This window comes from Arvicola amphibius, chromosome 2, assembly GCF_903992535.2.
Source record: "Arvicola amphibius chromosome 2, mArvAmp1.2, whole genome shotgun sequence".
In the NCBI taxonomy this organism is placed as follows: domain Eukaryota; kingdom Metazoa; phylum Chordata; class Mammalia; order Rodentia; family Cricetidae; genus Arvicola; species Arvicola amphibius.
In genome coordinates, this window is record NC_052048.2 from 64,604,125 (window position 1) to 64,620,292 (window position 16,168).

Sequence of the window (16,168 nt, forward strand, 5' to 3'; positions counted from 1 at the left end):
ATGTGTACCACCACCTAGCTCAGATCATGTTCTGTTTATTTATTTTTCCAGAAGGGTAATACTGTGTAGTCAGGCTGACCTTGAATTCAAAGGGACCCACCCTCCTGTCTGCCAATTGCTGGGATTAAAGGTGTGGGCCACCATATATTTCTTTGAACTCAGGTCACCAGGTTTGGTGGCAAGTGCCTTTACCTACTGGGCCATCTTCCTGGCCTTTTGTTGTTTTTTGGTTTTTTGATACAGAGTCTTGCATAGTTGCAAACTTGTCTTGTAGCTAAGAATGACCTTGAATTCCTGATTCTCCTGCCTCTGCCTCTCAGAGAAGCATGAATTTACAGAATCCTTGGACCAAAGTGTCCCCTAGCTGCTGGGCTCTTAGCCATTGTCACTCAACTGGTCCCAGCCTGTTTTAACCTATTCAAATGGCTGCCAAAGCCAACTTTCTGAATCATAAATCTGACTGTTCTGTTCTCATTGTTCAAAGGACAGTATCCAGATTCCTTAGCATGGCAGAGAGAGCCCGTTTGGTTTGAACTGGCCACTTTTCTGGTTTAATTGCCCATCAATCCCCGCGTGTGTGCTTTCAAATATTGCCGTAGGCCTGTTCCCATGACCCGGACTGACATTTCTTCCTCTTCCCCCGCCCAATCTGTGCATCAGGCTGGTCTTTCTGTCCTGGATAAGGCTACTGAGATCACCAGCTTCTCTGTGTGCCCATGCGTGTTCTCACATGCATGTTGTGCCTTTGTCTGCAAGTCCCTCTACAACTTCAAGAATGGCACCTCGTGCCTGGCAGGTTTGTAAAAATTTATTTTTTAATAGATATACGTGTTTGCCTACATGTATGTCTCTGCACCACACCCTGGTGCCTAGGAGTCCAGAAGAAGGGCTCAGATTCCCCCAGAACTAGAACGACAAATGGTTCCTAGCTGCAATGTGGATGGTAGGAACCAAACTTGGGTCCTCTGGAAAAGCTGCCAGTGAACTTAACCTGAGAGCCATCTCACCAGCCCCCCATCTCTTAGCCCCATCCCTCTGACCCCCATCCATCCCTCTGATCCTCATCCATCCCTCTGACCCCCATCCATCCCTCTGACCCCCATCCATCCCTCTGACCCATCCATCCCTCTGACCCCCATCCATCCCTCTGACCCCCATCCATCCCTCTGACCCCCATCCATCCCTCTGACCCCCATCCATCCCTCTGACCCCCATCCATCCCTCTGACCCCCATCCATCCAGCCCCTCCCCTATCTCTCAGTTCCCCATCTCTCCAGCCCACCCTTCCCCCTAGCCCCTCCCCCAGCCCTCAGTCCCCACGCCTCCAGCTTTGAGGCATCATCTATGTCTAGCCTGAGCTCTTTGCTCTCTGGAGAGACCCCCTCCTTTACTTCCATCTGCTTTCACAGATTCGGGGAACACCAGCGCATATGGCAAGCGCCATCTCTAGCTCACCAAATTCTCAGCCTTTATGAACTTATTCTGTGGCTCTGTGTAATTTAACAGGTTTTCAAAAATTCCCTGTCTTGGTCTAGGCTCTTGCCTGCAGATGGGGTGGAGATCTGATTTAGGGTAAGCTTTTTAAAATCTTTTTTTTTAATATTTATTTATTTATTATGTATATAACATTCTGTCTGTGTATGCCTGCAGGCCAGAAGAGGGCACCAGATCTCATTACAGATGGCTGTGAGCCACCATGTGGTTGCTGGGAATTGAACTCAGGACCTTTGGAAGAGCAGGCAATGCTCTTAACCACTGAGCCATCTCTCCAGCCCCCGCTTTTTAAAATCTTAACTTAAAGATGTATTTTCTGGGATCTGATGTTCTCTCTGGCCTCTACAGGCACCCACACTCTGACATTGTGACACCCAAGCAGCTCAAGTCTTATCCAGGACCTGCTATATGTAAGACTCTCTTCATGCATAGTACCTCAGCAAGAGCACCATTGATATGGGGGTTCTTGGCTTCTGAGCCTTGACTATGTCTGAAGAAAACTTTTTTTCCCGAGACAGGATTCATATAACCCAGGCTGGCCTTAACTTGCTCCATAGCACATGATGGCCTTGAACTCTTGATCCTCCTGGCTCTGCTTCCTCAGTGCTGGGATTATAGGCATGTGCCCCCATTCTTGGTTTCATAAAGCCCTGTGGTTTGAACCAGGGCTGTCTACATGATAGGCAGGAACAACCACCGAGCTACTCCCTAGTCCATGTCCTGAATGTTTCTATCTCTACTTAATCTCTCCTTTCTGGTTCCCTTTCCCCAATCCTTCTTCCTACCTGCAGGGACTAACCCCACTGTTGATCTCCTACTTAGAGTACCTTGTGCATTGATCCTTTGTGTTTATCCATCCAAGCTTTCAGAAACAGAGAATTAAGCCATGCTTTCACTGGTGTCTACATTGTTTTCTTTTTTCTGTGTTTCCACAGAATATTCAGTGCAATATTTTGCAGTAAGTTCCTTTTCTAAAGTTGAATTCCTTTGTGCATTGTAACCACATTGACGTGAACGAGAACACACATTTATTACGTGATCTCCAGAAACAGATTGCTTACCACCTATCTCCCAGCGGTGGGCCAGCAAAGCTGCCCTAGCCCCTCAAGCCTTCAGCCATTGCTTAATCTCTTATCTGATACTCTGCCTCACATGAGGCCCTGCCCATAGCTAGGAAGCTACTGGCAGTTTATGGCTGCTGGGGGAGGGAGTCATGTACCAGTGTGCCCTCTGAGAAGTTGTTCACAGCCCAGTCAATGACACCACACCCATGCACATGAAGAGGAAAAGGACCCAACAGCCTTTACCTTCGATCCAGTTCCGAGCCACTGAAGGAAGAGTCAGAATGAGTAACTCCAACTGGAAGATCTTTTTCCTGGAGGGAGATGGAAATGCCAGCTGTGAGAAGGTCCAGGAGGGTACAGGGGAACATTCTAGCTCTCCAGTACCTCCTCACCAGGTCTGGTTTCTGCTCCTCAACCCTATAGTCAATGCTGTACATGAGGAGTACGGGGGCCTCACAGAGATGGGTGGCATCAGGCTCAATCCCTCATATGGGGGTTCTTAGCCGGTTAGGAAGAACTGAGGCATGGGGAGGGCAAGGACTAGAGAGGACGACAGAAATGGGCCAGGAGAGGAAGGAACCTGAAGTGACCTTGTGCTGACCCCCGAGGGTGCGGCTGGATGTGCTGTTCACCAAGACCTGACCTGTCTTTGAGGGAAGTGACAAGTCCCATGACAGGAGACTCCAAGGACAGGTTGGACCGTCTGTCACTAGGCTGTGAAGGACCCAGAAGGGTCTTCAAGAGCAAAAGCTGACCCTGCCTAAGCAACCTCCCCGTCAGCAGCGGCAGGCAGGATCGCAGCCTAATCTCAGGCCTGGAGTCACCCAGATGGTTCTCTACCGGGGAACACTCAGCCCTGGTGGGAGCTCTCAGTCATCACAATTCCAGGGGCCACACCTGGACTGACATGTTCTAAAACAATGAAGGCGAGACCAGCAGAGGCACGGGGTCCAAAGGAAAGTTAGGGGTAGGGATCATGTTTAAAGTGAAGATTGCAGGATGCTCTTTTGTGGGGTGGGGTCTCCATACGTGCGGAGATCCTGTGCTCAGGGCCAGTCACCTCTCTTTCTCCCTAGGACAGGAGTCCTCAGCATCTAAAACAGTTTGACCACTGAGCTACAGGGGGAAGTTCCCTTGGGGAGTAGATGGAAGATTGGCAGAGAGTAGGAAGGGAGAGACAGCAGGTGTTTTACTTACTGGCAATGCAGTGGATACCGTTTTGGGGGTCGGATGGGACACTTTCCATGGGGATCTTTATAAGTGAGGGAGGAAGGAACTGGGGCTGGAGAAAAACAGTGGGAAAGCAGATAAACACCAGCACAACCCCCCGGGCTTCCTCACTGAGACGGAAAATCCATACACGCACGGTGCAAACCTCCATTCTCCTCCCACCCAGACCAAATAGTGAGGGCTGTGGCAAACACTCGGCCCACAGAGGCACCATGGTGCAGTAACCCACTGTTCTAGAGACCCAAGAGTCAGGAAGGAATTCGGCCAGGAATGTCACTCTGAACAGCCTAATCTGCCATGTATGCAGTCACTGTGAGTGACTCACACTACAGGGGTGCTCTTTTTTTTTTTTTTTTTTTTGGTTTTTCGAGACAGGGTTTCTCTGTGGCTTTGGAGCCTGTCCTGTAGACAGGCTCTTGTAGACCAGGCTGGTCTCGAACTCACAGAGATCCGCCTGCCTCTGCCTCCCGAGTGCTGGGATTAAAGGCGTGCGCCACCACCGCCCGGCCAGGGGTGCTCTTAAAGGCCCTTTTAAAATGCATGTCTGTGACTCAGATCTCGTTCTTCTGCTGAGTATACGTATCATAAAATGCACAAGTGTTTTTTCTCAGCCCTGGAGTAATTCCTGGCACATGGGAGTATCTCATGTTTGCTGAAAAAGAAAAAAACAAAAACAAAACAAAAAAACCCAAACAATGAAAAAGCATTGGTCTTTAAAAGACGGTTGGTGAGGGCAGGGCTGGAGAGATGGCACGACAGTGAAGATCTCCAGCCGCACTTATGGGAGACTGGAGTTCAGTTTCTAGCACCCATGTTGGGCAGCTCACAGTCACCTGTAACTCCAGGGACCTAACGCTCTTTCCTGGCCCCCAGAGGCACTCACACGCACATAGCCACATACCTACACACTGTCACACCCACACATAATTTTTTTTTTTTGGTTTTTTTTTTTTTTTTTTTTTTTTTTTTTTGGTTTTTCGAGACAGGGTTTCTCTGCAGCTTTTTTTTTAGAGCCTGTCCTGGAACTAGCTCTTGTAGACCAGGCTGGCCTCGAACTCACAGAGATCCGTCTGCCTCTGCCTCCCGAGTGCTGGGATTAAAGGCGTGCGCTACCACCGCCCGGCTTTTTTTTTTTTTTTCAAAGATTTATTTATTTATTCTGTATACAACATTCTTCCATGTATGCTTGCATGCCAGATCTAATTATAGATGGTTGTGAGCCACCATGTGGTTGCTGGGAATTGAACTCAGGACCTCTGGAAGAGCAGTCAGTGCTCTTAACCTCTGAGCCATCTCTCCAGCCCTTTTTTTGGTTTTTCGAGACAGGGTTTCCCTGTAGTTTCTAGAGCCTGTCCTGGAACTAGCTCTTGTAGACCAGGCTGGCCTCGAACTCAGAGATCCGCCTGCCTCTGCCTCCCGAGTGCTGGGATTAAAGGTGTGCGCCACCACCTTTAATTGATAAATTAAAATAAAATAATTTAAAATTGATAAATTTTAAAATAAAAAGGCAACTGGGCTCTACCCTCCTTTTCCTGCACCCTTCCTTCCTCCACAGACTGGCCTCAAATGCACCCTGTGCCTGGGGACGCCCTGAATTTCTGACCCTCCTGTCTCCACCTCCTAAGTCTTGGGAAGACAGGCATGCATGCCCATACCTGGTTTATAAGTCACTAGAAATTGAACCCAGGGCTTCATTCATGTACGCTAGGCCAGTGCCCTACTAACTGAGTTATAGCCCCAACCCCTTTGTTTTAAAAACTTCTTTGTTTTTAGAAATTTATCTTTGCAAGTTCTTTTTGTCAAAAAGGGCACATGAAATAAATTTGAGGGCTCCTTCTTCCTGAAAGAGGATAGCAATTAAGGATGAGAAAGCCACCACAGTTAGTGGATGACTTAAGCTTGCTCATTGAGGATTTGCCTGTGAACAATTTTCATTCGCAAATGAAGATGAAGATTGTGGGTTTGAGTCAACTGGGGGAGACTGGGAACTAGGCAGGGTATCAGGAAAGGGCACAATCAAAGCAGGAATGGTTTTCTTAATTCTCTCAGACAGTCAGCTGTGTATCCATCTTGGGAGGTCTTGTTCCCTTTGGGGAAGAGCTGTCATCATTTACAACGAGTGCCTGAATCTGAAGATCTTTCTGCCTAATGTTCTGAGATTTACTGTACAGTGTGGACTAACTCCTTGGCTCTTGAGTCCCTGATGGTTTCAGGGCTGAGATGCAAAAGCATGGATGAGGGAAGGGGCAAATGAGGAAACCAGGTAATTATTCTACCTTCAGGGAAGACACGTGCTTCTCCCTCTTCCATTCCTAATACCCCATGGGCAGGCCCAAGCCAAGCTTGCTACCAGGGCCACCTACCTGGAGTCTAGGCTAGTTGTAAGTTCCCACTGAACACCCCTCCCGCAAGGCCTGTGCCTTTCTCTGGAGACCCTCCTTACAACTGCCTTCTACACTGGAGCCCATTCTGCCCCAGGCACTTGCCTTGCTGATGAAAACAGTCCCAAGAACCCACAGTAATGGGAGGGCGGATGTGGCTATTACCTGTTCCTAGACCTGCTCACCAACTCAGACCACCCTGAGGATATTCCCAGGAACAAATGGGTTCTCAACACCCAAGACCAAAACAGATGACATCCCTCCTGTGCCAGGTACTGCTGCAGGCCTCCCAAAGAGCCACCCCTCGCCCTGGCAGAAGGGGAGAGTCTCCCAGTCTCTGGCTTCTGCCGAGGCCACTCAGCTTCCCCACCTCCTCATCCGTGTTTTCAAGGACCCCTTTCCTTCTCTTCTTCTTCTTGTCTGTCTCCTGTTTCTCCTTCTCTGGGAGGATGTTGTCAATCCAGGCCAGGTCGTGCTGGGAGAAAATCAAGTCCAGGAGCCTTCGGACAATGATAAGGCCCAGGATCTGGGACGGGAAGATGGGCAGAAAGGATGAGTTTTGTGGGAGCTCAGAGAAAGCTGTGAGCTTGCGTTTTCTCCTCTGCTGGCTGAATTCAGGGACCATTTGTGGTCAGTGTCTTTGCAGCCCTTCCGATGTCCCCAAGACTAATTAGCCAGCAAGCCCCAGAGACCACAGCCTCCCTAGTGCTGGGATTAAAGCCAGTGCCGCCCTGCCCAGTGTGCACTCTCGAGTTCTTGAATCTAGGAGTCTGGTCTCTGCCCACATGATCCATTCATCTTCTCGAACGCAGTTGTTTTACATGATGAAAAGTTTACTATTATTTTATTTATTTATGTATTTGTTGTTTGTTTACTATTATTATACTTTTATTTCCAACCAGCTTGAAGTTCAACATGGGAGCTTGGCTTTCTGTTTTGTCTTGCTTCTCCGATCCCTCCCCTATTCCACGTGCCTACCCGGGGAGCCCTGGAGACAGCACACGGGTTGTCCCCGCAGAATCCTGTTACTGTGGCACTTTTCTCTGTTACCTGGCCCTGAACCTCCTGGTGGCCCTGCCCCACCCAGTCCTCTGAGCAGCCCACACTCTCCTCACCATGACCGGGAAGATGATGGCAGCCATGGTTGATTTGAGGATCCAGAGCAGTGCCAGGCAGAGGATCTGCACCAGGGTGAACAGGTGGATCCGGCGAAGGGGCACATGGCGCAGGAAGGCGTGGTCCGGCTGGTGCTTGGCTGGCATGAGGAAAAGCTTACAGCGTTCCCAGAACTGGTGAGAACATGGCATAGGACTCAACCGGGAGGTCAGACTCCTGGGCCAAAGGCTACATAAAGGACTAGGGGAAGTGGTGGCCTGGTAGGGCCTCAGAGAAGGGACTCCCGATCATGGGAGGCTATTGCTATCTATGCATGTATCACATAGGGCAGGGGCCCTGAGCACTGGATGAAGGAAATAGTCTGGAGATCGTGACTACAGGAACATGAACACGGTCCTTATTTAAGGAAAAAGCAATTAACTGCGGCACAAACTGCCTGGGGACCCTGGCCTCATGTGAGTCAGAACAAGGCAAAAAGTCTTTTATAGAGTAACTTTAGGGAAGCAGGGAGGAAAGGTTCATCAGAGTTAACTTGACCTGCCTCACTTTCTCCACCTGTAAAATGGGGATCCAAGGGCCCAATCACATAGGTTGTACGGTACATGTAAAGTACCTATGGAGTCATCTCGTCGACACAGTCGATGGAAGTGGCATCGTTACCATGATCCTCTCACACAACTGGGACTTCTGACTCTAGGTCACATCAGCCTGGGGAGGACCTTACCTGGATGCCGTTCAGCGAGGCTACACCCATGTAGAGGAAGACTCCATAGAGCACTGGCATAGGGATGTACTGGAATGAGAGCAAAGGTTTGGGCTGGGGAGGGTCCTGGGCTAGTTGGTGATGGACAGCGGTGTTAGCCAACCACAGAGGGTGCTGTAGAGCTGCACTCTGGGGGAGCAGATCTGAAGCCAGAGGATGTGAGGAGAACCATGAGGGTGGAGGAACTCTCCTCCAGCTTGGGTAGCCAAGCCAGCAGGCAGCTGCTTTCCAGGACTGGCTGCTCTCCCAGCCACTCAAAACCTATATGACATGGGTTACTCCTTCCAACAAGAGGGAAAGCTACACAGACCGAGCACTCCTCAATCCTACCAGATCCTCCTCACGTCTGCTTCAGCTGACAGCCACCAAAGGGGCTGGGAACCCCGGTGAGCTGAGCAAGAGCCTGTCTTGCTCTTGGGTAGTCCTGGGAGAACACTTTGGAAGACACAGAGTTTGATATCAATAACTTATAGGTGCCATTTGATAATGTTGAGACGGTGGCTGGAGGGATGACACCAGCACCAACATCAGGTGGCTCACAACCACCTGTAACTCCAGCTCTAGGGGATCTCATGCTCTCTTCTGACCTCCACAGACATCTGCATTCATGTGTGTATACCCACACACAGACACACATTTGCATTAATTTTTTAAAGTAAAATAAATCTTTAAAAGAAAAAAGAGTGCCAAGACATCCAAGCAAGCAAGTGATCTCTTTTAAGTTAGACTTTCAATATTTAACCACTAAGAAATATTTGGATCCAGATGTTGCAAAGTTCAATCCCAAGGCATTTGAGCTAAAAGTTAAAAGGGGATTCAGATGGCCTTTCCTGCTAACCTTGTGAAAAGTGTCCTAATTATAAAACAATATAGAAAGTCAATATGTTATCACTGTGCAAACTGCATTCAAAGTATGGGAGCAATTCAAAGAAAATCTTAAATAAAAATTAATAAGCCAGTATTATGGCTCATCTTTTGGTTTTTTTTTTTTCATTTGTTTTGTTGGGTTTGTCTGTCCGTTTGTTTTGTTTTTCCAAGACATGGTTTCTGTGTGAAATAGCTCTGCCTGTGCTAGATCTTGCTTTGTAGACCATGCTGGCCTTGAACTCAGAGATCTGCCTGCCTCTGCCTCCCGAATGCTGGAATTAAAGGCATGAGCCATCACCTGCCTGGCATGGCTCATCTTTGTAATCCCAGCATTTAAGAGGCTGGGACGGCAGGACTGTGGAGAGTTTGAGACCAGCCTGGTCTACATCTCAAGTCCTAGGCCACTCAGGGTTACATAGAACAGAGGAACAAGGGCCGTATGAGGAAGAGGTGGCTCGTGACATAGAGTGCTTGCTGCTCTTCCAGAGGACCTGCGTTCTGCTCCCAGCACTCACAACCGCCTATAACTCCAGCTCCAGGGAAACCCAATGCCCTCTGGCTTTGGACGGCATCCAAACAATGTGGTATGCACTCACACCAACATACACACACATAAATAAATAAAAGTCTTTAAAAATTAATCAAAATCAAGAAAACAAAGAGATTAGAGGCATGCAGTGTTAGATCTCAAACTGCATGGTCTGCAGCGCTGGGATGGGATGAAAATGGAGCCCAGGGGTTTGTGTATGGTCAGCAAGCCTTCTGCTGGCACCCAGAGCCCTGGGAAGCTCCTGGCACAGCTTCGGGGTACCGCATCCCTTGTTGCCTCCTCACAGTTGCGGAGTCCCTGCCAGCAACACCCCAGCCTGCATTTCTGCCTCCTGGGACAGGATTCTCTCAGGCCCTCATCTGTGGCTCTTGTGAGAGACGCAGATGTTGAGTCCTGGCAGGAAAGAACTTAATAGTTTTGAAATCCTAGCTTTAAAACAACTATCTTACTTTGTTTTTTATGTGAGTGTATGCCACGTGTGTGCGCTCTCAGAGGCCAGAAGAGGGGAGCCGGAGTCCCCGGCACTGGAGTGACAGGTGGTTATGAGCTACCTGCTGCGGGTGCTGGGATCTAAACTCAAGACCTTGGGAAGAGCAGCAACTACTTAACTACTTAACTACTTAACTACTGAGTCACCTCTGCAGCCACCAGAGCCTTTATTTATAGGAAGGTGCACAGCTTCCTCCGGTCCCGATCCCCCATTGCAGAGGGAGCCCAGTTCCTCACCCAGGCTAGGTAAGCACCGTGCCGCTGCTCCCCATTTCAGTTCTTTTCCCTAACCTGCTGTGGGCCTGATGCCCTAGACAAGAACACTGACAAAGCAGATGTCAAAATTATGAGCCCAAAAGACTGGCCATTATACACAGGGTGAAGTAAGTGTGCCCATAAAAGAATCCACCGCATTGTAAATGGAATGAAAGAATAGAGACCGTAGTAGAATTTTCTAGTTCTTTTGTGGTCAGTTCAAACACATAGAAAAAGCTAGCTAAGCATGCCCACAGCTGGGCTGGAGTCTGAAACGTTCCTGGAAGACAGGAGCAGCTGCCTGCTAAATGCTGAGAGAACGTTTGGTCACTAAATCACACTCTTTTTAGACTAGTGGATTTTTTGTTTGTTGCTTATTTTGTTTGTTTGTTTTTGTTTTTGTTTTTTTTTTTTGACACAACCACTTGCCAAACAGTGTCAGGACAGACACTGATGGTTCTTTGGAGACCTTTTCAGAAAAGCGAATATTCCATGGGCATTTAAAATACACTTTGGGAGCCGGGCGGTGGTGGCGCACGCCTTTAATCCCAGCACTCGGGAGGCAGAGGCAGGCGGATCTCTGTGAGTTCGAGGCCAGCCTGGTCTACAAGAGCTAGTTCCAGGACAGGCTCTAAAAAAGCTGCAGAGAAACCCTGTCTCAAAAAACCAAAAAAAAAAAAAAAAAAAAAAACAGAAAGAAAAATACACTTTGGGGCCAGGGAAATGCGCGGTAAGTACAGTCTCTTGTTGCTGAGCCCAACAATCCAAGTTCAATCCACAGGACACACGAGGTGAGAAGAGAGAACTATAAGTTGTGCTCTGACTGCCACATGTCACATACTACATGCTCACGAACAAACACACTCACACAAGTTAACATTTAAAGACTGAATGAAGGTGGTTCTATGGTCTGGGAGTATAGCTCAGTGGCAGAGCACTGTCTGGCATTCGTGAGACCCTGCATTCCATCCCTGGGACCATAAAATGGCTCTTCTTGGTTTGCTTGTGATCGCATCAGGGCCTTGCACGTGCTAGGCAGACATCCTACCACGACTCTGCTTCCCCAGGCTTCACTGCCCTGTTTATTTTGTGCCTAAGTCAGCACTGAACTCACTCTGTAGCACATGCTGGCCTTGAACTTGTGACTCTGCTTCATTTTCCCAAGTTACAGGCCTGACTCTTAAAAATGTGCTTTATTTTACTTGTATTCATTTAATCACATTTTAAAACATAATATGCTCATTTTAAAAAAGATTTATTTTTATTTTATATGTATTAGTGTTTTTTGCCCACATGTGTACATGGGCACAACATGTATGCCTGGTGTTCACTGAGACCAGACAAGAGTATCAGATCCTCTGGAACTGGAGTTACAGATGTTGGTGAGTTGCTGTGTGGGTGCTGGGAACAAAACCCAGGTTCTCTGGTGTAGGAGGGTCTTCTTTCTATGTGTTGCTTTCATTGGTCAAATAAAAAAACTGCCTTGGCTTTTTGATAGGGCAGAATTTAGATAGGTGGAGTAGACTGAACAGAATGCTGGGAAAAAGAAAGCAGAGTCAGGCAGACGCCATGGCTCTCCTCTCTGAGACAGACACTGGTTAGACTCATGCCGGTAAGCCACAGTCAAGTGGCTATACACATTAATGGAGATGGGTTAAACTAATATGTGAGAGTTAGCCAATAAGAGGTTAGAACTAATGGGCCAGGCAATGTTTAAATGAATACAGTTTCTGTGTAATTATTTTGGATAAAGCTAGTCGGCAGCTGGGAGCTGGGCGGTGGGAAGTGGTCCGCAGCTCCTTTTACAACAATTCTCTGCAAGAGCAACCAATGTTCTTAACCACTGAGTCATCTCTCTAGCCTCTGTTTTTTTACATTGACTGATTTATTGTGTGTGCAAGTGTGTGTGTGTGTGTTCCTGTGTGCAGGTCACTGAGCATGTATGAAGGTCAGTGGACAACTTCTAGAGTTGGTTCTCTCCTTTGACCAGATAGTCCAGGGTATCAAACACAGATGGGCAGCCTTAGAAGCAGGTACAAGGGAACTCATGAACTATCTTACGGGCCTGCAGAGAGCCTCTGTAAAATAAACAATCAGTAGCTGCCCATCTGTGTGTGACCTATCATAGACAATGGAGACATTCCTTTGAAGGACCCAGTGGTGCACCCACTGCTCGGATGTGCCCAGCATCTATTTTCAAGCCACAAACACTTGTCACAGTGAGTGAATCGGGTGCACCTGTCCATGCAAGGCCACCTCAGAACCAGCTGTTTTAAGAGACTAAAAGGTGGAGGGAGGGAAGGGCAACAAAAGTGGACGAAGCTTAATAGAAAGAAAAGTCCTGGGTGGCAGAGACGGCTCCTTAAGTAAAGCGCTTACCACATGACACACAGGGTCCTCAGCTCAAACCCCAGCGCCAAGTGACAAGACCAAGCGAGGAGACAAACAGTTGTTACCCCAGCGCTGCGGAGGTGGAGGCGAGAGGAACCCTTGAGCTGGCTGGCCAGCCTAGCCAAATTGTGACCTCCAGGTTCAGTGAGAGACCCAGGCTCCAACAAATAAAGTAGAGAAACCAAAGAGAGAGCTTAGGGGTTAAGAACACAGACTGCTCCTGCAGAGGACCTGGGTTCTCAGCACCCTTGTTGGGTGACTCACAAACTCCAGGAGAACCTGACACCTCTGGCTCCCATGGATTGTCTCCATAGTCATTCACACACACGGATGCACACAAACACATACAAAATGCATGTACACACACGAAGAAAAGTCTTGTGTGGGTATTGACAGATGGAAAGGACGTTGATAGGCAATTGAATGTGGCAGAGAACAGGAGTAGTGAGGTCTGCCAGGACTACCTTATCCCTGACTGGAATGCAGCTCTCCGGAGGGACACAGCCTTGAATGCACCCCTGTTACAGTGTCCTCTAGCTGTTGGACTTGAGTAAGAAGGGCTTCAAAAATTTGAGGGAAAGTCACTTGTGTGCCCAAGGGTACACAAGATGGAGAAGTAGAACGTGGGGGTTCCCCTTTGCAAAGTTTGCATTCAGAAAATGGGCAAAGCAAGAAGATCCGGAGTGAGCCCAAACCATGGCAACGTAGACTGGCCCAGCTCTGGAGATCCTTGGCTAGGTAGCAACAGAACACTGCAGAACTCCCTGGGGAAGAATACTCCCCAGAAAGGTGGCAGTGGCTTCTGTAAGGGGTCGGGCAGAGCAGACATGGCAGCAACAGTGATAACAGACCACGTGGCGTCACAGAAAACGGTGAACGATGAAACACCAGCACCTGTTCACATCTTGCCTGGTACGGCTTGCAGGCCAGTGGCCTTGGGCTTGGGGGTGATGGGGCAGAGCCTCACCTTTAGAATCGGAGCCAGGAAGACGGAGATGCCTGTCAGGATGAAGACCATGATGCCAGTCACTCTCTGCTCCCTGGCGGAGATGAGCACACAGTCAGGGGGACCTGGAAGACACTCAGCGGCCATTCCCAGCCCCTTCAGCTCTTCTGCTGGACTTAAGCTTATTATGTCCAACACTGCGGACTTGAGGGGTTCCTTAATGGGCTCTGCCTTGCAGTCCAAGGCCTCGACTTTGTTAGGAAAGGCGGGCAGCACCCGACCTAGGCCAGGATATTTTGAGGAGGACCTAACAGCTGGGTGTTTGAGCTATGTGGCCTTAGGCTGACTCTTGGCTCTGCTATTTATGTGTGGGCATTAGGCAAGGCCAGGAACACTCAGAGCTGACCGCAGTGGAGATAATGGTAGAGGTGCTGCTTTTGGGAGGTTGTAAAGGGCTTAGCACCCTGTTTTGGTGTTAATTTCCAACCCCTGGGAATCGTAGCTGCTGAGGATACGGGGAAGGAGCCTGGCTGCTCGTAGAGGAGGCAGCAGGGCAGGGGCAAGGAGGCCCTGGCACAACCAGCCTGGAGCTGGAGGCTCTGGGCAGCTTGCCTAGGCCGGGGGAGCAGACTGGGAAAGGTCTGCCATGGCGAATCTTGAGCACTTCAGCCAAGCAAAGGGGTCTCCCTCAAGGCATACCAGGTAGTTCATGTGTCTTAAGGACACAGGAAGTTCCCTGGGGCAGCCATTTTGGAGAACACCAGGGTCTGACATGGGCTCCAGAGTGGCAGCGGACAGACTTTGCTGCATGAACCAGTTTGAGCCTGACGTGGGGCAGGAATGGAGAGCAAGGAGAAGAACAGAAGCGACAAGCCAGGGATACAGGCTGGAATCCTGGCTGGATCCAGGTAGGCTCTCAAGAGGTATGGCGGCTAAGCAGGATGTGAACCCATGGGGAGACCTCTAGAGGGTCTTGGGGAATGGCAAAGGGAGGCAGGGCAAGAAGAGGCCCCAGGTGGCCCCTGGGCGAGGCTCTAGGGCAGCAGTTCTCAACCTGTGGGCTGCAACCAGACATTCATAACAGCAGCAAAGTTATGGAGTAGCAATAAAAGAATTTTATGGTTGGAGGGGGTCACCACAACATGAGGAATTAAAGGGTCACAGCATTTGGAAGGTTTGAAAGCCATTGTTCTAGAGTGTTAGGGTGTGCGTGCATATGTGTGTGTGTGTTACTGAGGACTACAAAAAAATATCACTTAGAATTAAATTTTCTTCTCTTTCCTTCAGAATATTCCTCGAGAGCTGTGGTTTCGGTGGCCATTAGGGAAGGTCTTTCTTGCCCAAATACCTAGAGGAAAACCACATTCTCTTCTCCTGAGCTGTCTACTTCTGGTCAGGTGACTCGTGTCTTGTTCTGTCCTACCTGACTCCCAGGAACTGAGGCTGTTCCCCCGGGGCACTGGTCTCTGTCTCCATCTTGAGGCTGTCGATGTGGGCGATAGAGATGACCGTGGCAGCCACATACCAGGGGAGCCCCGTGAAGGAGCACAGGGCCATGAGGATGCCTACCCAGAACAGATCCAGATGGTAGCCCGCGGCCTTCTGCAGGACAGTGGGACAGGAGAAGAGTCTGGGAACCTGATCCTTCCCATAGCAACCATTTCCTGTTCAAGGGCTCCCCCTGCCTTCCACACTGTATTCTGAGGGGGGCTGCCCCATGGAGACATTCACCCTGGGGGCTTAAGAAGTGTTTGGGTTTCACTATCCCCAAGGCTGGCTTTAGCTGCCACCTTGTCTAAAAAATTAAGCCAGGTAAACAAGTTTAGAGAAGAGAGATGCCAGGCTTGGCAAAGCCCCAAATTTGTCCTCTGGGAAGAAGAACTCGTGCCCATTGGCCACAGCCTCTCTGTAGTTCTTAGATAAAGGGCTCCAGCCTAGAGTGGTCCAGACTAGGTGGGGCAGTAGTGGTGACTGAGCCTTCTCAGACCCAAAGGCAAGGAGGGGAGCTTCAGGAATCATGGGGCCGAGGAAATTCCTCTGCCTCCCGATTTTAGGTCTATATGCACATCAGCACATGTGAGGTGCCCAAGTTTCACCGCCAGGAGGCACAAGCCAGAGAGACATTTTGAGGTGTAGAGAGAGCTTGTGACCAAGACCCAGCCTGGGCTTGCACCTGGTTCTCAGACCAAGCCACCTTGATCCTGTTTAAGGACACATGTCTCTCACCTAAAGACACCAAAGATGGATTTAATCCATCTGCTCCAAGTTTGAAAGGAAGAATGCTCTCCTCCATCCCCCCAGCTGTGCTCCTGGCTCAGCCTTACCTTCAGCTTGTTCTCCTTCCGGTTGACAATGACAGCGGTGATCTGCTGGTCCATGAAGATCAGGATGGTCACCAGCAGGGCGGGCAGGATGCTCGCAGGGTACACCCACCAAGGGTTCTTCCCAAAGGGGGCAACAAACCAGCCTCGGTCAGGCCGTGTGGGCTGAGTAGAGGAAGTGGAGAGGGCTGATCCTCTCTCCCTTGTCCCAGACACTTGCCTGTGTCCCCACCCTTCCCATTCTTCTTCCCCACCTGGAGGTACTTTTCAACTACGATATTTATTTCCCCTGTAAAGATGT

At 49.4% G+C, this 16,168-nt stretch overlaps 1 protein-coding gene across 1 annotated transcript in view; it reads right to left on the reverse strand.

Annotated features, from left to right (window-relative positions):
- Window positions 1-2,834: 2,834 nt before the first annotated feature.
- Window positions 2,835-16,168, reverse strand: part of Slc4a5 (solute carrier family 4 member 5) — a 73,343-nt gene continuing 60,009 nt past the window's right edge. The window contains exons 18-25 of the mRNA XM_038319309.1: window positions 15,871-16,032; window positions 14,970-15,148; window positions 13,568-13,640; window positions 8,010-8,078; window positions 7,285-7,458; window positions 6,540-6,695; window positions 3,756-3,840; window positions 2,835-2,869 (exon numbers count right to left, since the gene is read on the reverse strand). Coding sequence (XP_038175237.1) covers window positions 2,835-2,869; window positions 3,756-3,840; window positions 6,540-6,695; window positions 7,285-7,458; window positions 8,010-8,078; window positions 13,568-13,640; window positions 14,970-15,148; window positions 15,871-16,032 — 933 coding nt within the window. The remainder of the gene's footprint in view (window positions 2,870-3,755; window positions 3,841-6,539; window positions 6,696-7,284; window positions 7,459-8,009; window positions 8,079-13,567; window positions 13,641-14,969; window positions 15,149-15,870; window positions 16,033-16,168) is intronic.